We start from the raw sequence: 23,755 nt of genomic DNA on the forward strand, positions 1-23,755 counted from the left end.
CCCACTTTCTGCCTGTTGTTCCCAGGTTATGCTTAATAGCGCCCCCATACACTCTCAAAAGTGTTCATGTTCGGACAGCAAACTATAGAGTCGCCCTAATTAATTACACGGACCCGAGAGTAGAAGACCACGACCATAGGGACGGTCACTGCTTCCCGTGTCTGTATGTCGTGATATTAGAACTTGGTACCTTAAGGAAATGAAATGGTGCGTGAGGCATCTGCGGAGTAGGGGAATGAAGCTAGGCGATTTTAAAATTGAGCTTAATTTATTGAGTGCCTACTACGTGATCAGCTCTGGGCCAGGTGCTAAAGCAGAGGGGTAAGCTGTGTTCTCCCGAGTGCACCTGGCACACGCGAGCCGGGCCCGAGAGCGCGCCGGCTTTCCCTAGTATCCCTTCACTCCTCCCCGTGACTTTACATATGAATCAGGTTTGTGATATGCCGCTCGTGGGCTTTTATTTATTTATTTTTTGGAGCTTTAATGGCAATGTATCAAGTTTTAATTAATAGCACGTCATGTTATGAAAATGTTGAATCAGATCTTTTCCCTAGGCATCAAATGTGTTCTCAGTGAAAATGTGACATCCAGATATGGGGAACAAAAGAGATAAGGAAAGTAGTGATGCGATTTTTGTGAAGGATGATGACATAATGTTTGCGTATTTTAATGTGTTGCCACCATCTAAAGTATTGTAGGAAGTATGTCCTTTAGAGATAAAACAGGACCTCGACCCAGTGCCTTCATCGCGTTCTACCCTCTTTTCACGGGTAATTTCATGGCTGTGGCAAAGAGGCAGGTTGAGAAGACCAGAGTTTTATTATTTGTAGACCTTTAAGTGACTAAAGGAAGTTACTACCAGCACTAGAAACAAATAGAGAAGCTAACTCTGAAGGTCAAGGTAGCAGACGAACTTCAGCACAATGATTTAGTACAGAGGATTAGCTGCATTCCAGATCTCGGGAGAGGCTGAAGGAGCAGATTTTCGACTTGGCTTCCAGGGTAGCATTCTAAAGCCAGGCAGAACTGATCCACTGGGGAACTACCTACCATCTCCGAGGTACCACTGAAGCAGCGAATCCAAGGACATACTCTCTAAGTGTGAACTAGGATTCAGGGAGTTGAAATCTAGAGGCTACCACTCTGGTAGCTGCCGTTAGCAACCGCTTTTCTTCAGTCACGAGGCTGGAGAATAGACTTGGGAACTATGACGCGGGCAACCCCATGCTTCTGTGACTAAGCTCGCCAACAGAAAGAGCCAAAAGGGGCAGGGAGATGGCCTGTACCTTACTTCCGCCTTGCACATCCTTCCCAGGCACGTGTACTTGATGTAGGGTTGCCAGATCTAGCAAACAAAAATAACACAGGCAACATACTTACACGGAAGAAATATCCATCATTTACCTGAAACTCACATGGAACTGGGCACCCTGTATTTTATCTGACAACCCTAACTTCCTGAAACCTAATTCATCTCCGTAACCCTAGCTGCACAGAAGCGTGGCGAACACAGTTTTTAATTTCCAGCCGGTCCAACTAGAAGGAGGGTGGTGTGGAGGTTTGCGTGAGCCAATCCAGAGCATTAACCAGTGTAGATTAACCGGCAAGAAAGGCTGGACCTTTCTGCCCCCAGAGACTTTTGCTACCATCTGATGATTTCGCTTTGCATTCTCATAGTCTCTGAAATCCTACCGTTCCGTGATTCATTTGGGTTAACTCAGCTTCCTCTTTTTCAAATGTCCAAATCTCCCAGGATGTGAGAGTGGTCAGACTATGCTCAAAAAGTAGGGTTTTTCAACACGTGGGAGGGAAGGAAGGATTATTGGGACAAGAGGAAATGTGGGGGGTAGAAAAGACCGGGCACCAGGAGATAGAATGAGCCGGGCAGGTGCCCATTCAGATCTCTTTGGCTCACTGTTTCACACTGGGCAGACTCAGGACTCAAGGAGAAATATTTTCTTCTCATGCTTCCTCTCCCTTTTTGTACCCCCCCCCAAGATGCATGCTTCCCAAATCACAAAGCGCGAAGTAATGCTCTCAGAATGACACAGATCGTCAATATCAGAGATCAAATAGCTGTATATTTTCTCGCGGAGAATATATATGACTAAACGTAGTTTTGAGTTTTGGGTTCTGAACCACTGATTTGCAAATGACTTTTGGTTCCCGAGCTCTTTGTAAGTTGAGGACTGCTTTTACTTATTTCAAAAGGAAGAATGCTGTATTTGCACCATGCTAATTAACTATTTAGTGAGAAGAAATGTCAGCCAGGAGCATGAAAAGAAATACTGCCTCTCAGAGAAGTCAAGGCTGATGGAAAACAATCGTGCAAGCACAATGCCTACCGCTCTTCAGAAACCCGGAAACTCTTCTTTGTTCCCCCTTTTCCCTAGGATTTTCTCTTCTGCATTTCAAAAGTGAGGGTTGATGGGGGGGGGTGGGTGATGGCATTGAGGAGGGCACCTGTTGGGATGAGCACTGGGTGTGGTATGGAAACCAGTTTGACAATAAATTTCATATTAAAAAAAAAAAGAAAAACAAAGGCAGTAACCTACACACACACACAAATAAAATAAAATAAAATTCTTTGTTAAAAAAAAAAAAAAACAGTTGGGTAGTTCACGTTTCAAGGCTCCTGGTCGTAACAGAAAGTCAGTACTAATTGGAAGCAGGGGGATGTTGGGAGACATCACAGAGGTAGCTGCTCTCCAAGTTCTCCTGTAGGACTTTCCATGGCAAGGAAATCAGGCAGTGAAAGTTGGGTGAGTGAGTGCAAGCCACCAGTCCTCCAGAGAAGGGTACTGTCTCTTCAGTCCTTTAATCTCTGGCGCTGAGTGGGAAGGAGGGGAATTCCTTGGCAGAAGACCTCATCCAAGAGTTGATGAGGGTTTTTTAGCTAAAAGAGGTTCTTGTTATAGTGAAATCCAACGTTCCACGAATTGTTTGCAATTACAAATTGAAAGTAACGTCGCATCTTTGGTAAGGGAGGTGAGTTTTGTAGATAAGCCTGTGAGCTTTTTGGGGAATAAAGGAGACATAAATTGTTGTCATTTCAGAGATGCAGTAGGTTCATTTTCTCTGCAAAGTGCATCTTTTTTTTAACCGAGTGTCTTACTTGTGCCCATGAAAAGATTACTGCACTTAAAAGCATGGTGACTGTTTGAGAATTTGTCATTATCAGCAAATTAAAGACCCTCAATTTATGTTTACTAACTATAACTTACTTTCATACATCTCATGGTATTTTAAAACCCACAAGTTGTTTTGTAACTCCCAATATCACAAGGATAAATTTGATCCCGTGGGCAAAGAGTTGTGCCCAATGAATTATTTCATTTAGTCACAGACAGAAACAGGAAGAAAAACAAATAGTGGAATTCTCAATGCTCTATGGAAGTCGGACGTCATATGGCTTTGTATCCAATGGTGTTAAAAAGGCCCCAGTCCCCTTCTAAATGCTTCAGAATCTATTATTTAATTATGATCTTAGATCTAAAATCTGGTCTCTTGAAGGTTTTGATCTCCCCTGCGCGTTAAAAACTGTGGTTTCCAAATCATATAACGTGATGAGCTATCAACGTGTAAACCGGTACCCTGGGAAACAATCATTTCGTATCACTTGGTAAATACGATGATCACAGACACTTCTGAGTGAGCTTCTGGTAGGCGAGAGATGGGGGAAATTGCAGTGCTTAAGGTCCCATTGATTTTTACAGTGAAGGATCGTCTAAGTTACTTTGGAGGTTTCAAAACTGGGCCTGCCCCAGGAATCTTTTCTGGCTTTCTCAGTCACCAGGCAGTTTTGGGGGAGCAAGCATTGATCCATTCGGGGAACCATAACCCGTAGTGTCTACTTTTCTAGCAATTGTGCTAAAAACCATGAGAACAGGCCCTAGGATTTAGGAAGATCCACTTCTCCAGGCAAGCAAATCCTTTCAGCTTTCACCTGTCAGTTTGTCAGCATTCGTCTCCGCGTTCAAGGAGTTTCTTGCAACCTCTGAAGTCTAAGACACAGCACGAAGACAGGAGGGTACAGAACTCTAACTCATGTTCGTGGGCTTATCTCTCCGGTAGAGCGGCTGTTTTATCTTCTTTCATTTTTTCCTAATCAAGCCATTAGCATGAAACAAGGACGAGTCGTCTTACCAGAGCAAAATTGGGCACAACAATGCCTTTACCGCATCAAATCTGCCCTTTAATTACATTCTAAATCTCATTTGAAGGGATTTTATCATTATGGAAATTGCTCTCTAAATGGACCCACGATGAAACCCAATAAAAGTTTGCCGAGAAGAAGACAGAGGAGATGAATCCGCAGCTAAAACGTTATCATCAGACAGACTTTTCCTGGCTTTAGGCAAAACAGCCCATGCAATAACAGAAAGTCACGGCCTCAGAGGTGTATTTTCCCGATTATTGCAGGGCACTTTGGCCTATCGCACAATCTCCTCTGGAGGAAGAGTTCTGCTTTCCAGCTCGCCGAGGCTTTTTCTCCCCGGCCTCGGAGGCATCGCTTGCATTTAGAGTGGCCAAAATGAATAATACACTATTTGCCTCGGGTTCCGGACTCCGTGCGGGCAGGCGGAGCAGGCCTAAGGTTCTTGAAATGAAAGATGGCTTTCTTTTCATGAAATAAAGAACACCTCTGCTTTCTTCTCAAGGTCATTTAAAAATACCTAGACCGCGGCGTGATGGAAAGCACATGAGGAGGATTCGTAGGGAAGGAGTAAAGTCAGAGTGTCCTCTTCTCCACGCTGGGGAGCGTCTCCTATCTGTGTAGCACAACTGATTCGAAGTTGCCTTTGAAGCACGTTCTTAATGATCTCTTTCTTCGATCTGGAACTTTCTGGACAGGCATCCTAGGACCGCAGCTACACTTCACCCAGAGCTCCAGTTCCAATGTCTTTCCACAGGCCCCTGGCTAAATGCACCCTTTTCCTCCTTGTTACGCCCCTTACCCGTTTTTGTTGCCGTTGTTGTTGCCGTCGTTGTTGTTGTTTGTTGTTGTTGTTCTTACTGTTTCCCAAAAAGATGTCACGTCATAATGGGAAAGGGCGAGGTTACTTGAACGTGGCTAGAGTGACGGGAACTTTTTTTTTTTTTTTTTTTTGTAGCCCTCAAGGATGTCCTATGATATGCGCCCTCCCCCAAATGTAATCATTTTGTGCCTAGGACCACTGTGACTAATTCCAGGATGCCTAGGTCAGCAAAATCATATTGTAGTAATAGTTTTCAGCGTGTTCTTCTTCCGGGGAGTTTTCCATTAAAACGGCGCTTGAGGGGCACCTGGTTGGCTCAGCCGGTTAAGCGTCCCACTCTTGACTTCAGCCCAGGTCATGATCTCGCGATTCGTGAGTTTGAGCCCCACACCGGGCTCTGCGCTGGTGGTACGGAGCCTGCTTGGGATTCTCTCTCTGCCCCTCCGCTGCTTGCGCTCTCTCGCTCTCAAAATAAGTCATTATTGTAAAAAACAGTACTTGAAAGATAGGTTGCCTTCATGAATTCTTTGTATTTCTCGGAGGTGGAGGTCGCTGCCCGCAGGCCGCTGCTTTCTATTTCCTCTTAGTGGGTCCTGGAAGCCCATGAAATGAGTGGTCGTGTTTTGTGTTTATGAATTCTGTGCAGGTTTCTCAGGAGAGGGTCCATCATTTTCACGAAGGCATTCGTGACTCGCAGGAGGTTAAGGACCATCGGGCTAGACCAGTGGATTCTCGATCTCTACGCTGGAGCGACAGAATCAGGCACTCCAGGGTGGGGGCCCAGCAGCCCGTGTTTTAATAAGCCTTCTGGGTGATTCTCAAGCTCACTCAGGTGTGACGACCAGCGTGCTGGACACATTACGAATACACAATGCAAAAGTTCATGTTCACAGCTACGTGTGGGTGAGAAAACAAACCCCTCTCTCCCGCATGGGTCTTTCCCTCTGGCCCCGCTTGGACCTTTCCCTCTGGCCACATAGAGTCACTCAGCTCTGACATATATTCTTGTCTCATCTCGTCTTGCCTTCAACTTGACTCTTGCTCTTCCCCGTGCTTCAAACTTCATTCTCTGTCTTCTCTCCTGGTTGTCTCCTATTCATCCCTCAAAACCCTGCTCAAATACCATCACTTGCGGGGTGGCATCTGCACATCTTGGTGACGGGGCTAAGTGCTCCGTTCCCAAAGGGCTGTGCCCACTTTCACGTTATCCGAGATCATTATCACTTGACTTTATCAAGAGACTGTCGGGTGCTTGAAATAAAGTTCTATCCTGTGGTTTTCTGATTGTTTTCAGACACGATTTAGGCAACACCTCCATCTTGCTGTGAGCCCGCAAAAGGGAAAGATCCGAAAGTCAGGAAGGAACAAAACTCTGACACCACCAGGCCGAAGGGTTTTTCAGCAAGTCCCTTTATTTTCTACTCAAGATAACATTAATAGTTAGGTATTACCCACATTGGTTTCTCAGTCCCCCGCTGATAAGGTTTTCCTGTATTAAACTCTCAACTATGTCAGAAATTTCCGCAGAGATTCACGGCAACTTTACCGTCGCTCTGTCCCTAGCTGAGAAGAGTAGACCAGAAACCTTTGCCCGTGGTAAAGCGCTATGAGCATAACCTGTTTCCTACTTCTATTTCTCTTTCTTGGAGTGACCTGACATCTTTATTTATAGTCAAGATTAGTGACAATGATGAAATCCAACTATAATCTTTTCTTTCTTACTCGGGGCACTGTGAAGCAAGTTTCCACTGTTTTGGAACATATTCCAGTGTAGCTCCCATATAAAAATGTTTATGATGTAAAATAATCTATAAAGGCCTCCTTTTCTCTGCCCTAGTCCTTTGTTAAAACTTACATGATTTATCTTATGGGCATGAATAAAACCTAGGCCTTCGCAAACCTTACTCTCCTGGAGATGGTTTTTCAAATGTATGTGTTCTCACATGAAAGGAGCATCATCACAGGACCAAAGGCCAAGAATGCCTCGGGTCTGTGTCAACAGTGTGGTCAAGGGTCTCTAGGATGTTCTGAACTGAACCTAATGCTTTGGGAAAGATTAGCGGCTATACGATGAAAAACCCATGTTCTGACGTCAGCGCAGTGGGTTCTAGGAAGGAAGAAATATCCTCGACCTTTTGCCAGTTTTCTCATTTGTGAGATTTTCTTTGGCGGATATGGCAGTGGTACCTATCTTTTTATTCATGTCCACACCTTCCTCTTCCTTTTCTTCATACGTTGAAAAAGAGAGTATATTTTCTCCCAATCACCATCCACCCTGTTCCATAAGAGAAGAGAAGCTAAATAGAGGGAAATAACTCCCGATGCGCAAAACAGGGGGAAAAATTACACTCTCCAGAAAAAGCAGTTTGCTCTACTTGGTCGTAGACAGAAATTAACTCACCAAAGAACAACAGGGATTCAGACCCAATTATGTCAATAGGACTTCAGTTAACATCGTGATACGAGAACCTTCTTTAACATTCAAACTTTATGGGTACCTAGAATTCACGTTAAAGGTAATATCTCTGGGTGTTGTATGGAAACCAATTTGGCAATAAATTTCATATTAAGAGAAAGAAAGAAAGAAAGAAAGAAAGAAAGAAAGAAAGAACAAAATAAAGAAAGAAAGAGAAAGAAAGAAAGAAAGAAAGAAAGAAAGAAAAGAAATGTTACAGTGTTGAAATATTAAACAAATAATAAAGGTAATATCTCTAAACTTTAGACTAATGAGCACCCACAAATGAATACAGTTGTGTCCAATGTGTGTCTGTGAATTATTTAGAAATTGTCCTGCTACTCAGGGTGAAAAGATGTAAAAATCATCGTAGATTTATGATATCCTTAACCTATTCCAAACAGTTGCCTCCATGTAGGGTTGTTTGTGGTTGTGTTGGGAGGTTAAGAGGGGTTTCTTTCGAGGGGTGGGAGCCAGAATAAAGTTGTTCTGCAGTTACAACATTCATAATTAAAATGAGCCAGAGGAAATTAGCGACATGGCTGTTGTGATTTCTGGTGTTTTATGAAAAATAATGATGGCCCTTTGCCATATGTTCTTGCCTTCTTCTTACACATTGCTGTTGGGATAAGATGAGACTTGACATCAACTAATTGCTTATTTCTAATCCACAATCTTGAACTACACAGAATCTCGAGGTGGGGGGGGCGGGAATAGCTCCGTGACAAAGACATTCAGGAAAATAAGAGCTCCTCTAACCTTTAGCTCTGCATATAACATAGACAAATTGTATAGCTAAATATAACCAGATGTGTACTGGTCCATGGGAAGATAGCTGCCTCTTTTAAGGATAAGAATGTGTTCTGTTCATTGCGAGGCACTCCACATCACAAAAGGTATTAGTTCTGAGTTGACCGAGGAGGAATAAATAAGGACATACCTAACTGGAGTACAATTCAGTTGCCTGGGCATTCCTCTCAGAGCATGTGGCCCATCTCAGAAGTTACTCGCTCTGTACTTGAAGACTGGGGAAGAACGAGGGTCAGAACACAGATCTGTCGGAATTTATACATTTTACTCCCCCTCGTTCTTGGCCCCCAGTTGAGGAAGCTCCAGTTTGGAGATGAAGCAACCTGTCCAAGCCCACCTCACAGACGTGATGGAGGGGATTTATAAGGAGTCTGAGCGTTAGTTTCCTGCCCCATTTTTCTCCCTCTACTACATCCCCACCCCTCCTCGTGGCTGTGCAATAATAAATATGTCTCAGTGTCGGAAAGGCCCATCTGGTCTTTCTCAGATAAGGACAGTTATCTTCCAACAGGCTGATTCCCGCACATAAAACATAACACAGAACCCCAAGTACTTTCCGCGTTGTAGACTTTTCATGCGTGGCCGTCTCTACGATTTACATGGGCAATCTCGAGTTTAAGTATGAAGGCCTTTCGAGATTACCGCCGGCAAGGATCCTCTGAGAGATGTCGCACGTAGGAAATACCCACTTACGAGCAATGAAGCCATATAGCAGTATCTGAAAAAATATTGCAAGACAGTATAGGTTTTGATAGGAATTTTAGATGTATTTGTAAAAAAGAAAACAGCCTCAGGACTTGTTTCATCTTCCAACACCAGCATCATGACATTAGTTTCCTCCACTGTGTCCACGGCACCTTAACTGTTTTTGACCCATCCCATGCAGTGTTTACCTGCCCTTTTTCAGGAGCGCGTGTCCTTTAAAACCCACTCCCACATGCTTTAGGAACGCCTAACAGAATGTCTTTTCGTTGGGAGTCTCCCGTGCCCACCTGCAGCTCTCGTGCCAGTGCCCTTGCCTCGTCATTGTAATTTACTTGGTTCCAAGGGGCGAGTGTATGTATGTATATGTTTAAAACACAGCATATATAATGTTTGTCTGACTCCTGGGGGAAATGCAGCCTAAAATAGCATTTCTATCTTTAAAATGCTTTTGTGAACAGTTCTCACTTTGCCTGTGTCTACCTTCCAAAGGTAGAGAAAGGAAAGGACGAAATTGAGTCACACATGCGACTATTTCTGTAATTTATGCACACTCGACGATGGTAGCGTCCCTCCTCCTTCTTTCCTGGTTTTGGAACAACCTTGTCATTGGTTCAAGAATGGCTGAGGCCGCCTGTCAGCTAAATTCCTGCCTCCATTCTCTCCGTGATGCCACATACGCTGACAGCTGCCCCTTAAATAATTATTCTCAAACACTGTTAAAGTATTTTTGGTATTTAAACATTTAAATTTTAAATATTTATTCTCTCTCTCTCTCTCTCAAAATAAACTTAAAAAAAAAAAAAAGAGACATATCTATGTGAGAAAGTTCAATGTCAGCTGAGACGTGAAGAATGAGAAGATACCAGTTATAGGAAAAAAGGAGGACACAGATTGCCTCCCAAGTAAAAAGTGGGGCTTTTACCACCAGCTTTGTGATAGGCAAGATCTTGGCTAGAACTTACTAGGAAATGTAGGGGCATCTGGGTGGCTCAGGCTGTTGAGCAACTGACTTTTGATTTCAGCTCAGGTCATGATCCCAGGGTTATGGGATCAAGCCCCGCGTCGGGCTCCATACTGACCATGGAACCTGCTTGAGATTTTCACTCTCTCTCTCTCTCTCTCTCTCTCTCTCCCTCCCTCCCTCCCTCTGCCCTCCCACATTCTCTGTCTCTCTAAAGTAAAAAAAAAATGTGGCTAGAGACGAGGTCAGAGATCCTTCAGATAATGTGGGGCCTTGAAGTCCCATTGTAAGGAGTTTGAAATTTATTTCAAATGTAGCAGGAAGCAATAGAAGCTTCTAGAGCAAGATAGTGACATGATCTGATGTAGGCTTCAAATAAATCACTGTATTGCTATGTGGAGATTAAAGAAGGCAGGAGAAGAAACTAGAAGACCAGTTAGAGGTGGCCTGGACTAGGGTGGCTGCAGGAAAGAAATGGACTGATGTGAGATATAATTTGGATGTTGGAATCCTCACATACACTAATGGGTTGGATGATGAGAGTAAAGGAGAAGGATGTCTCAAAGAAAACTCCACATTTTTAACTGGAACAGATGGACGGTAGCACCATTTATTGAGATGGTAAAAACTGGGGGAGAAGTCAGTTTTGTGTTCCCTTTTCAACCTGTTATGCTTTCAACTGTGACACGTTCAAGTGGAGATTTCGAATACATTGGTGAAACTCAGAGAGGAGTTCGGGGCTGGCTCTTTGAATTGGGGATGATTCAGGTTATCCGGTCTATCTAAGACCATGGGACTGGGTAAGCATACTTAGGGATAGGGAGAAAGAGGAGAAGGAGAAGAAAAAGGGTCCTAGGACCAAGTCCTGGAGACCACCAACATTCAAATATTAGGTAGGAGTGGACAACCTGTCAAAGGAAACAAAAAAGGAAGGGCCAAAGAGGGAGGAGGAAAACTAAGAAATTATGGGGTCGTGGTCGCCAAGAGAAGAAAGAGAGGGTTTCCAAAAGGAGGGCGTGGTCAACCGTGTCAAACACTGCTGAGAGGTGAGTTGCATTAGAAAAGAACATTGCCAGCGTGCCTGGGTGGCTCGGCTGGTTAAACATCTGTCTCTTGATTTTGGCTCGGGTCACGATCCTATGGTTGTAAGATAGAGCCCCGTGTCGGGCTCTGCGGTGATAGCGTGGAGCCTGCTTGGGATTCTCTCTATCCCTTTCTCTCTCTGCCCCTCCCCTGCTGGTTCTCTGTCTCTCTATCTCTCTGTCTCTCTGTCTCGCTTTCTGCAAAATACGTAAAGCCTTAAACAAAGAACAGAGCCGTGTCTTTTGGATTTGGCCGCAAGGAATGTCATTGGTCACCTTCATGAGAACAGTTTAAGAGGAGAGGCGGAAGTAGTTGTAAGAGTGAGAAGACTGAAGGAGGTTGACTGCGCACAGCGCCCTTCAAAAGTTAGGCTATGAAGTTTAGGAGAGAAATAGGGCAGCCCCTTAAGGGGAATGAGGGATCAAAGGAAGGTTTGGGGAATGATTTTCTAATGTTTGTTTTACGTTTAGAACTTATACTCCAGGTAGGGAACTGGATGTGAAACCTTTGAGGAAGAGTGACACAAGTCCACATAACAAGAGAATACGTGAAGGCACGTGTATGTCTCAACGCCTGGAGAGGGTGGAGGTAATTAACAGACTGGGATGAGGCCTGGCGCAGTGGAAAGAGCCTGGCCCGAGGCCCTGTAAGATCTGTTTAGAGTCTAACTTCCCCCCACTGACTAGCTTTGTGATCTTGAGCAAATTACAAAATGTTTCAAAGCCCGTTATTTTTTGACATCCATAAATAGGGCAAACGATACCTACTTTATAAGGTTTGGGCAAAGATTAGATGAGGTGACGTAGGCAGAGCATTTAGTACCTAACCCAATGCCTGGTCCCTTGAGGGCCTTCATTAAAACCGTGTCCCTCTGGTTCTCCTCTCACCTTCCTTCATGACTCCAAGCTCGCTAGCAGAGAAGACACGAGGCTGTTCCGAGGAAAATGAGTTCCAACTGCATGGCAATGGGAGCCAGAGCTGTAGGCAGGAGCTAAGAGATAATGCTAAGAAAGATCAACATCGAGATTCAAAGGGTACGGAGTATGGCCAAGTCCCCCTTTTACTCAGAAGGAATTCTGTGTCCTTGGGTTTTCTTATAACTGATGTCTTTCCATCCTTCAAGTCTCAGGTGACATTGAACCTTCTTACATAGGTATTTCATGACCACCGTGACCAAAGAACACTCCATCACCACCACATGGAGACCGTTATTCTCACCATAACCCTCCACTTGCTATCTTCAGAGAACCTTCTTATTTTATTGAATATTTGTTTATCTGTTTGCCCTATTTCTTTCCTGTTTATCCTATTTCTCTCTGTGTTCACCTTATTAGGCTGTGTACATCAAGAAAGTAGAAGTTTGTCTTTCACCACTGGGGGCCTAGATGCTGATATATTAAATATTAGTGGGAGGAAGATAAAGTTGGGAAGGAGGGAAGATAGAAGGAAAGAAGGAAGAAAGGAAGGAAAGAAGGAAGGAAGGAAGGAAGGAAGGAAAGAAGAAAGGAAGAAAAGAAGAAAGGAAGGAAGGAAGGAAAGAAGGAAGGAAAGAAGGAAGGAAGGAAGGAAGGAAGGAAGGAAGGAAATTTAAGGGCTGGGACTACATCTGTCTTACATTAGATGTGGTCCCATAGCTCCTAGTGAAATCTTGGAAATACCATAGGCACTTACACGTATGTTTGTGTGATGAATAAATATGCAGAGAATTTTCACACTGTGACAGAATAAAAAGAAACAAGTAAAAACGCGATGCAGAAGAGAAAAGATGATTCCCATGTTACTTCCAAGCTAGTATATCTGCAGTGAACTCTTTGATTTTAAAAAGTAATTTTAAGACTAGAGTAAACCAGAGGGGCAGACAAGGAGAGAAAGCATCACGTGTTACCAGAGTTTGCAATTGCTTAAGGCGGTCTGACAAATAGGATTTTGCTCAGTTTCCTCCGGGGGAATCCACCCTAGGCCAGGCATTTTTAAAGATTAGATTTTGAAATAAAGGTTTGCACCTGGCAATGTACCGAGGCAGGAGACCATATCCCTTCTCTCCACTGTTCTCGGGCACAAGTGTGAGAATTTTTGAATGAGATATGAAAGCAAAGACAACGCCCCTGCAGGATAATAGTCTCTGAGGACCTTAATAACAGCCATTTTTAAAGCACAGCCTGCGGACTCCTAAATCCATAGCTGCTCGTTTAAGATGCATTGCAATGCAGTGGACCTGCAAACACACTCCTTATCTACCTAGAGCAACAAGGCTCCAAGCCAAACAAGAGTCCCCAAATTAACTCTTGTTTCTCTTGGGCTGATGACTCTGCTGCTTTCCCAAGGACTGCAATGGCCAGAGAGAGAATAACAGAAAACAGTCACACCTTCTGTGAGTCTGTACCCAACTGCATTTCCTGAGTGAGTGAAGGACGTCTGGTGGTTAGATTAGAGTCCTTATAAGGCCAAGTTTGTAGGCCCAGTTCCTTTATACGCGTGCTTCTCAAAAAAAAAAAAAAAAAAAAATCCATTAGGAACGGTAATTCTGTTTTGTTTTGCTAGTTTTAATGTTCAATCCATACCAGACCGATACTTTTGTAACACGCAATAAAAATGAATTACTTTTCAAACTTACAAAAACCAGACACAAAATGCAACCCCGTGCTTTTTATTTTTAGGCTGCTATAAACGTTTTGAAAGATTTACTCTCGATTTCTGTTCTCATAATGGAATGTGTGTGTGTGTGTGTGTGTGTGTGTGTGTGTGTGTGTGTATACTCCAAAACCTCGAGTATTGAGAGCCTGTGTCTCACAAGTCATTTTGGATAACCAAACGAAGGGAGTTTGACTTTTGTGCACGGGTTTTTGTTTTGTTTAATGTCTTTAAAGCATCAACACCTTTCTGGGATAACTATGTTGGACAAATTCAGTTAAAGAGTTTTAGATAGGGGCGCCTGGGTGACTCGGTTGGTTAAACGTCCGACTTTGGCTTAGGTCATGATCTCACAGTTCGTGAGTCGGAGCCCCCAATCAAGTGTCAGTGTGGAGCCCTCTTCGGATCCTGTCCCCTTCTCTCTCTGCCCCTCCCCTGCTGACGCGTGCACGTTCTCATTCTCTCTCTCTCTCAAAAGTAGAATAAACATTAAAAGAAATTTTAAAAGTTTTAGATATACTGCTTCTTAAATAGAGTTTACTGAACATACTTCTGCTTTTCCTGGTGAATTTCAGATCTTCATTATCAACATTAATTATTTGGCTTCACATTAAAGCAAGGTGATGCCTTCAAGGGCTAATAATATATGTAGGGCTGTTAGTCGCCACGCTGCGTAACCCCGGTCACCTATGTGTGCCCGTGGCTCCTTCTACAGCTTTCTGGTTCTCTGTCAGGTGTCGCTCCTTGCCACTTTCCGTGTAGCCCTCAAGGATAACTTCTCTCCTGTTTTGGATCTTTGTTCCCGACCTTTTAAGTTCTTGGAAATCAGATCACCGCTTCTTCTCTTTCTTTTTTCTTTTCTTTTTTTTTTTTCCTATCAAGCGGATTTGAATTAGGTGAAAATTATCAGTGAAGAGGAACTAATGGCCTTATCATTATTCACATACTAATTGCTTTCAGAAAAGATTAGAGATTGTGCGTCTTTCATGAATTTTGTAGGGAGATGCGGTCACTTATTTTTATTCTTCCCACATCTTTTTGTCTGTTTTGTTTTGCTGCTGACTTCTCGGTTACATTCAAGATAGGGAGGCTGTCCTTTGCTGAGCTCTTTTTTGGAGACAAATAGCTCCATTTACATAGGAAAGAAAATATTTGGATACTCTTATCAATGATGTTTTGGAATAGTACCATCATCATTTGTTTGGGTATAATAAGAAGAAGGGTGTAGCCCTAACTCATTCTTGACATCTCTCTTCTTTATTTTTCTTCTAGTAAAACTTTTATAACTTTTCCTCTTCTTCTCCAATTATCTCGTTACTTAGGGACACTCTGGATCATTCTACTTGTTGAATGAGACAGTACAAATTTAATATTCCATAATCTTGTGCTTGTCCTACTTTCCTTTAGAAACTTTTATTCTCAGTGACTTCCTGAAAGAAGGCCTCCACCCTAGTTAGTTTAAGGACCTCAACTGCATTCTTTTTTTTTAATTGTTTTTTGATGGTTTATTTTATTTTTGAGAGAGAGACAGAGTGTGAGCCGGGGAGGAGCAGAGAGAGAGGGAGACACAGAACCCGAAGCAGGCTCCAGGCTCCGAGCTGTCAGCACAGAGCCCGAAGGGGGTTCAGACTGGCAAACTGTGAGATTATGACTTGAGCCGAAGTCGACGCTTAACCAACGGAGCCACCCAGGAGCCCCGGACCTCAGCTACATTCTGTCTCTTCTGAACACACATCGCGGCTTCCCATCGGGCTGTGCAATTCATTGTCCCTGCTCATAAAGCAAACTCACTCCCACCTTCTGCCATTCTTACAGTCTTCTGCCCAGTGGGAATACCTCCTTCCCTCTACCTCTCTCAGTCTTATCCATCCTTCAAGGCTCAAACCAAGTCCCATGAGTTCATGAGGTCTATTTCTATCACTTGGCCTCCACACTGATTGTCTTCTAAGAGAAACCCTTATATTAGCTATTACTTATTAAAGGCTTTTTGTGTTCTGGACACTGTTAAAAGTATTTTACAAAAATTATTCCATGTAATATTCAAAACAACCCAGCAGGTAGGTATTATTATTTAATATTTAGCAAAGCCAAAGAGATTAAAGAGTTTTTCAACTTAGGCAGCTAATAAGGGAAAGAGAAGGGGGAGACTCAAACTAGGTCTACTTAACAGCATTCTGCCATGAATTTTCCCCGGAGGCTGAGAAAGGGGACTTAGGAAAGAAGGAGGCCAGACTCTCAGAAAAAAGAAGGGAGTGCGAGATTTGAAACAGCTCTCCAGGAAACGAGATTCTCTCCACTCCTAAAACCTCTGCGTTGTGAATGTACTGCTTGCCTTACAGCTGCCCTGCTTGATGGTCACAGTGGAGTTTTCCTCTGTGATCACACAGAATTTTAGGCTCTGTGGTCCTTTGGTGGGGGAGGCAACAAATTATGATTTTATTGGCACCCGGTTTCTCAATGATTTGATGTTCTCTCTTATTGTATTGGAGATATCTCTGTCCACCGCTTCAGTTCTGTTTAATAGTCTCCATATTATTAAGACCACAAAATGAACTCTTGGGGTACCGAAAGCATTTTTCTGCCTTGTCTGATGGCAGGGCGAGGTTTGTTGAAACTTAAGCAACACTCCTAACACTTCGTCGTGTTATTAACAGGAGAAAATAATTGGGAAAAATTTTTAGTTAACAGGAAAAACCTCAGAGGTAACATCGCCTCGTGGTTAAGAGCACAGTCCCTGGGGTCCAATAGCCTGGGTTTGAAATCTGGCCCCGTGGTTGATCAGCTGTGTGACCTTGGGCATTCTTCCCTCTTCTTTAGTTATTGGGCTTTTTAAAGAATACCATCAAAAAAAGAAGAGAGCCTTCGTTGAATGTAGTGAGGAAGGCATTAAGTGCTCTTTTTTAGTTACATCAGAAGTGAAATACAACTACTTACGAATGCCTGTGACAATTCCTTTTTGTCCAGATTGGCTCTCTGCTGAGAACTCCACTTGATTCTCTATGCCCGCCGCCTGCTTTTCTGTGGCCCCCGAGTCTAAGGTCCCTCTTAAGATAAATGCCATTGTGGGAGTTTTAGGCAAGTGTGGGTGTCTTCCTTCCTACCTGTCCTGTCAATGTCTCCTCCCCCCTAGGAGTCATGCTGCCCACTCGTATTAAAAAATCTCCATTACAGCATGCCAACCTCCTTTCAAAAAAGCCTTGTGTTCCTCACCAACGCTCACCTCCGTTTTCCAGCAGCCTACCCGCGTCCTGTAGCTTGACAAATTCCCTACCAGCCTCCCGTCCCAAGAGAACACGGACCGGCTGCATCGATACCGGCGTGTCAGGTCATTGCTTAGTGTGATGTTACTGAAGGGAGAAATTTCTGTTCCGGCGGCAAGGAGAGTTTGCAGCAGGAGCCCTTTGTGGCCCAAACGGTTTTTGCTCACAGCGGGTCCCAGACGCCCAGCTGCCAAATAAGAAGTGAAAACGGTGGTCAGGATTCCATCTTCCGTTCGGAACAAATCAACCCATGCGGGTACATTTCTGATCGAAGTCAGTAATGTCCGCTTTCCAAGTGCTTTTCCCTCAACAGTTGCCTTTTCCCACCTTGTTAGGAATAGCCTCGTTCACCTCGTTCAGCTTCAATAACTACTGTCTATTACAAGCGCTGCTCGTAGCAAATGGGGCGGGGAGGGGCAGCCCAAGAGCTTGCAGAGTCGAAAGAACTCTAATTCTAATACTTAAAAGATACGTGACTGTAGGCAAGTCAGTTACATTTCTCTCCGCCTCGGTGCTCTCATAGGAAAAACAGAGAAAACACATACTCCACAGGGCCAGGAGGAAGAACAAAGCGGTACCTTCGTAAGTGTTTTGTACACCGTAAAGCCCATTACTGTTCTTGTGTCATTTGTCACTCTCAACCAGCACGGTGACCCGGAGAAGAGGTGCAAGCTAGGAGCTCCCTCGTGCCCGTGCCAAGACTTTTACTTCAGCCACTTCCGAACTTCCAAGGGGAGCAGTTTTCATCCCAACATCTCTGAGATTTGGCCGGAAATTCCCATCAATATTTAGTTGGTAATGTGAAGGAGCTCATTCGAAAGCACACGCTAGATTTCCGGAGACGTACAGGCAGAGCTCTCTCTTGCGTTCCTCTTGTTTTCCCACCGTGCTAAGACTAGCCAAATAACCAGTCCTCGATAAATACGGGTGCATCGGTTTTACATGTGTTTATCTTTTTGATGATGCAACAAAGATGTTTATAGGTGGCATAATGGAAATAGCAAAGATGAAAATTAGCAGACTTACGAATCACCTTCCTCTTTATGCTTGGGAAGATCGCTCATTTATTCAAGAAGGTGTTGATGACTTCACGATCTACATGATCTTAAGGAACTATCGATTGAGCTTCGGTCTCTGCTCTAAGCGCGGGATCTAAAAATTCAGATGAACTATCATTTATATGCATGTCGATGCACAAAGCTGATTGTATTAGACCTAATTTTCTTGAACAACTAAAGGTTTGGTGTCCGTCCCCTAGGTGGGTACTCTGAGGCAAAGTTCTAAATCAAATACAACAAGAGGAAAAGTGAAGCAAAAGAGAGAAGCGGGGAGAATTCTGTGGATGACTTGGGTCTGTTTGGTTTTGAGCCCTGATTTCTTTAGACACATTAACATCACTTTTCTCTTTTCCTGAAGAAGTGGCAAATTCAGCAGGGGCATGTTCTGCCCCGTTCTGTGACCTAAACAAAGAACAGAGATGCGTGTTTGATCAAACCCCATCCTGCAGGAAGCCCGATACCAGTTTTCCACCACGTAAGCTGGTCTCGAAATCAGGCAATTTCCTTGCAGCACAAGCCTGTTCTTTGATGGGATAGAGATAGATGCTGCTCGATCTGTTGGACTCTTTCCCTTCTTTCAACTTTGGATGTGCTTCCATCCATACCCGCCCCCCCCCCCCCCGCCACCTCGTGACTTCCAGAAATAGTGACAGGGACATTCATTGTCCATCTACCTTCTCAACATTCCGAAGTCGGCATCTAAGAGTCCGTGACTTGCTCTCACATCCCCCCTCACTTCAGAAGAGCCGTTTCATTCCATTTTAGAAAGAGAGAGCAGAAAAAAAAAAAAAGTTTCTAGTTACACAGATCAATCCAATTGTTCGGAGCTTCAGAATGAATTTTTAAACTTGTTGAACAGAAGCATACAAATCTCTCAAAGCAAGTCAGATAATGGACAAAGGCTCCATTCATTGTGTGGGCAGAAAGGAATGCTGGTACCCGGCAGCTCTCTAAGGAATGTTCCTTTGGCTTTGACCGTTCTGTTGGGAACAAGGAGGGAAACACATATAGAAAATGAATTTCTAATGTCTCTGGCTTATAATGGCAAAATGATAAGAAAAGTTGGCTGTTTCATATAAACTGTCAGTTGCATATTCCAGGCCTCCTCTCTGAGGTCCCTCCCACACCCACAGGCCTGGCCACCGTTTAGTGAGGAGTACAAAGTGGCTGTTTATTATTATTGACTGGTGAGGCCTGTGCTCTGAAATTCATTCTGTCAACAGAATGTAAGCAAAGTTGGCATTTTAAAGCCGGGCTCTTTCAGTCGCTGGGTTTTCTCAGGATTGCTATGCAACACGATCAGTGCTGTAGTCCCCGGTTCAAGCTGAAAATGTTACACAGGAAGACATACCATGTAAAGGTCAGATTCTTCTACTATGATAATTTTCTTGATCTGTGTATATACAAATGAGGTTGAATGTGTCATGTCTTATCATAACGCTTCTCAAGGTCCTGGGGGCTTTCTACCTGTCAAGCCTAAAAATACGACGGTAGTTTAAATGGGAAATCTTACTAATAAATGTATGACGCTATAATAAATGTGTGATGGTGTAATGCCAAGGTGAACTTAATGTGCATTGTCAAGAAGATGCTCTCCTATGATAGAATCCCATTAACGTGCTGGTGCTGCGGACCGAGTACAACCTTGTTTATTAGTCTCTCCATGCTTTTATGGCCAGAATCAACTCTACAGATTACTTATGTGCACGGAAAATATGACTTAACCCATAGTGTAGTGAAATGATCGGCCCTGGGGTGCACTTTGTCATGGAATCTTATTTCGTATCACTTCCAGAAAACACTCTCTTTTGTCTGCGGACTAGTGGATGTAACTTAGGAAACGTGTAAAGTTGCAGATACATAATGTTCCCGTTTATAATGTCAAGGAATAAATTGATTATACCTAATAAGATGCCCACTTCTGATCTCCATAATAACACGAAGAGATAATACAGCAAGAAGAGGAAGTTGGGGGTGCGTCGTCTTGTTAGTTGACCCAGTTCAAGGGTCTTGTGAACGAATCATTTTTTACACTCCTCCCAAATCACATTTAGCCAATCTCTTTCGCTTGGTAACTCTGTGCATGTTCTTCTTCCTGCCGTCTCGTAGGACCTCCAAGGAGAAATCGAAGCTCACACAGATATCTATCACAACCTGGATGAAAATGGCCAAAAAGTCCTGAGATCCCTGGAAGGTTCTGACGATGCAGCCCTGTTGCAAAGACGTTTGGATACCATGAACTTCAAGTGGAGTGAGCTTCGGAAGAAGTCTCTCAACATTAGGTAGGAGCACATCAGGGGTGAAAAAAAAAAAAAAAGCCAGAAATGAATTGAAATGGGGAGACTGGCCTCATTTTCCTAACTCGAGTAGCTAATATCTTATATGTTTATGTAAATCACCCATTTTCGGAATGATTCATTTTATTTTGAATAAACGAATCACTCATTTGCTTGGTACGGAGCCGATTGATATTTGAGGGTTCAGATCAGATTAGAATGGTGAGGTTTTATAACCATGGGAGAGATGCATATGAAGACATTAGAGTGAATTTAAATGAGGAACACAGCTATCCTAATTTGATAGAGTTCTCTCTTGGCTTACTACAGGATTATACAAAAAGTGAGAAAATTAGCGTGTGTTTATCGTGTAATTCTTGGGCTTTACTCTAAATGCATAACAGAGGACATCCCTTAAATACCAGAATGCCTTGTAATTAGCACTTTAGAGGAGACCTCTCCGTAGCTCCTGCCGCTAGGGAGGAATTGTAGACACTTCTGGTCTTCCACTCCCTCTCACATTTTCTCACCACATCCTCCGTAGCCTAAGCCTTTACTTGTTCTGCACTCTCCCCTTTTGCACAGTTGCCCATTCTCCTGAGAAGCTGGTGGAGGCATCTCAGCGTTGTTGTAAAGAGCACAGAGGGGAGCTCTTGCTACACCCATTGTGAGACAGTTCAGTGGCAGCGCAAAAAGAGGGGACAGTTAAGTGCGACGCCCCGTGTCGCGTAAGTGACACGGGAAATGCAAGGAGCACTAGTCGGGTTTCCTGCTTTCTGATCACTCGTGTGTCCCAATTTCACATGTCTTTATACAAATATTTTGTGCTTTCTTCTGTGTCTGGAAGAGGGGGGGTAACAGAGGGTGGCAGAGGGAGACGAACGGACTTGACGGTAGATGGAAGGGAATGTGCTAAACCCTGGCAGGAGGTGCTACCCCTAGGTTGTGAGATTACAGAGTGGAGGTTTCTTTTTCTCCTTTATAGTTCTTCTCAATCGGCCAAACTTTGGACATACAGCCTATTTGCTTCTCTAATGAGGGGAAATTTCCCCGAAGTTTAGTAATTCAAAAGCACGCTCGTAAAATCCTGTACTTATAATGCGAAACGCTACTAATGACAGCAACCAACCCCCAGTGCGTCACATATCACGCGGTGTCCTGGGCACTTTATATTTCTTGACCCGTTGAATGGTCTCAGCAGCGCTAAGTGATAGACTTTGTTATTATTCTGTCTTTGTATCTGAAGAAAGTGCGGTCGGTCCAGAGGGGCTAAATCATTTTCCTAAGGTCATTTAGTTAGTAAGTGACAGATCCAAGATCGAAGACAGGGCATCCGGCTCCAGAGTCTGAGCTTTTTACCATCAGTGTAGTAATACTGTGAGGTATAAAGCAGAAAGGAAAAGGTAAGCCTCACCTAACTTTTGCACATAAATACGTAATAAATTAAAGGATGGAATAGGGCAACAGATATTTCTATGAGTGAGAAAGGATTTATTTTCAAGTTTATTTATTTATGTTCAGAGGGAGAGAGAGAGAAAGCGAGAATGGGGTGGGGCAGAGAGAGAGAGGGGGAGAGAGAGAATCCCAAGCAGGCTCTGTACTTTCAGGGCAGAGCCCGATGCAGGGCTCAAACTCACAAATGGAGATCATGGCCTGAACGGAAATCACGAGTCAGATGCTTAACCTGAGCCACCCAGGCGCCCCAGGATTTATTTGTATCCATAAGGTTTCCCCCCAAGATTGTACCCCAGCCTCTAAGACACTCATTTTGATCTCCCGCTTCGGTCCATGAAGTTTGTATCGATGTATTGAGGCAGAGTTGGGAACAACAGTGGGCAGTGGCATTTTCAAAGACAGCGAGACTCCATTCTCCGTCTGTCCCTTAGACTTGAGGAGAGGTCAGTGTGTGTAATGACAAAGGCCACTTTCATAACATCTATCATTAAAAGGGAATGAAATACGTGAAATGGGGAAGATATTGGTAGATAAAGTAAAAGGAAAGAAAGTTGCTCTTTTTCACAGGAAGGAAAAAGAAAGGTGCTCTAATTGTTCTGAACATCACTCAGTGCCTTTTCTCTCCTTCGTGTGAACTTGATGAAATAAAAGGAGAATCGAAAGCGGCGAAGAGCGTGTCGGCCAAAATATGGGCTCTTCATTCTCAGCAATTTCCCATATGCCAGGCACTGCAGTTCGATTCTTGCTGTCATTAATCAAGGAGGAAACAGTTACCTTGGCTTATCGAAGGTGCTGCGAGTTCTAGAATTTACATATTCACATCAATGGTTTTGGCTTTTAACTAGGCCTCTGTAATCATACAGTCTGTGTTATGAACACTCACTTACAAAAAACGAAGAAACAACTGATCACGTCAAAGTGATTCGGTCTCTTTCCTGACCCTTGGTTGAAATAAGGGTATCAATCCGTCCATCCTGAATGGCAGGGTTCAGTGAAAGCAACCCAGCAGAGGCAGTAATTTGGGATGGTTATGAAATCGGATAGATGAATGCTAGAAGAGTTAGACACAGAACCATTCATGACACTTATAAGCCGGCTTTGTGAATCTAGTCAGTTCCTCCATCAGCATTATTCTAGAGTGAAAAGTCGCCACAACTCAAAAATAGTTCCAAAGATACCCTGGAAAAACAGCCCCTGTATTTGCCCAAGCGGTAACACAGTCTCCTACCAAAAGCATTACAGTTAGTTCGTTGTTTTATGAGGGATTCTGAGAGCCATTTTTCCATTTCCGAAGAGAGAAACGTTAGTATCTAACTACACAGGTGCGCATTTTTTTCGGTTTTTATTTAAATTCCAGTTGGCATAGCGGGTGGTGTTAGTTTCAGGTGTGCACCACAGTGACTGGACATTTCCATGCATCACCCGGCGCTCATCCCAACAAGGGCGTTCCCGAATCCCCATCACCAGTTTGGAATCCAAATGAGTTTGCAGCGTCCGTTTGCATTCCCTTGGCTCATAAGAGGTACCCTTGTGCTGCCAGATCCAAGTCCTTATCATGTCCCTTTCCCTCCCTGTAGCTTCCTTCTGCCCTGTGTCTTTTCTCTTCCTGTGATCACGATTCTCACGTAAGTCTCCATCATGACACTCTATTGATCGATTTGTCTGTGTGCCTTTACACACTGATACCACCCGTCACACATTGACAAAAATATTCTTCCTCGGACATTTCTGTCACGTTATTCCCGTGCTCAAGAACTTCAGTCTTGCAGGTGCCCATATTTTACTCATTCATTCATTTTTTTTTCATTCGACAAATATTTCCCGAGTCTTTTCCGTGTACTTGGCACTCTTCTAGGCACTGAAGGTACGACTGATCGAAACAGGCCAGAGAAAAGTCATTGCTCTCGTGACATTTATGTCTCGTCGCCAGAATCTGGTAGACCCTCCACTCTACCGACGATGCCCAGTAAGACCCTGACAGTCCCTTCCTTTCCTCTTCTTCCCCTGCCTCCCAGTTCCTTCCTCCCCAAGCAGCAGTGTCGTTATTCCCCAGCGTGGAGAATGGCTCCTCTCAGCCAAGAA

General features: G+C 43.7%; 1 protein-coding gene across 13 annotated transcripts in view; it reads left to right on the top strand.

Moving 5' to 3' along the window:
• Positions 1 to 23,755, top strand: part of DMD (dystrophin) — a 2,113,538-nt gene that overhangs the window by 1,729,459 nt on the left and 360,324 nt on the right. For 12 of the 13 annotated variants that reach the window (XM_081792827.1, XM_081792829.1, XM_081792824.1 and 9 more), the window contains one exon: positions 20,052 to 20,224. In XM_081792827.1, the coding sequence (XP_081648953.1) occupies positions 20,052 to 20,224 (173 nt within the window). Of the gene's footprint in view, positions 1 to 19,218; positions 19,303 to 20,051; positions 20,225 to 23,755 lie in introns of those variants that run through there. The other variant, XM_081792838.1, reaches the window with a different exon arrangement.

This window comes from Panthera onca, chromosome X, assembly GCF_046562875.1.
Source record: "Panthera onca isolate mPanOnc1 chromosome X, mPanOnc1 haplotype 2, whole genome shotgun sequence".
Classification (NCBI taxonomy): Eukaryota; Metazoa; Chordata; class Mammalia; order Carnivora; family Felidae; genus Panthera; species Panthera onca.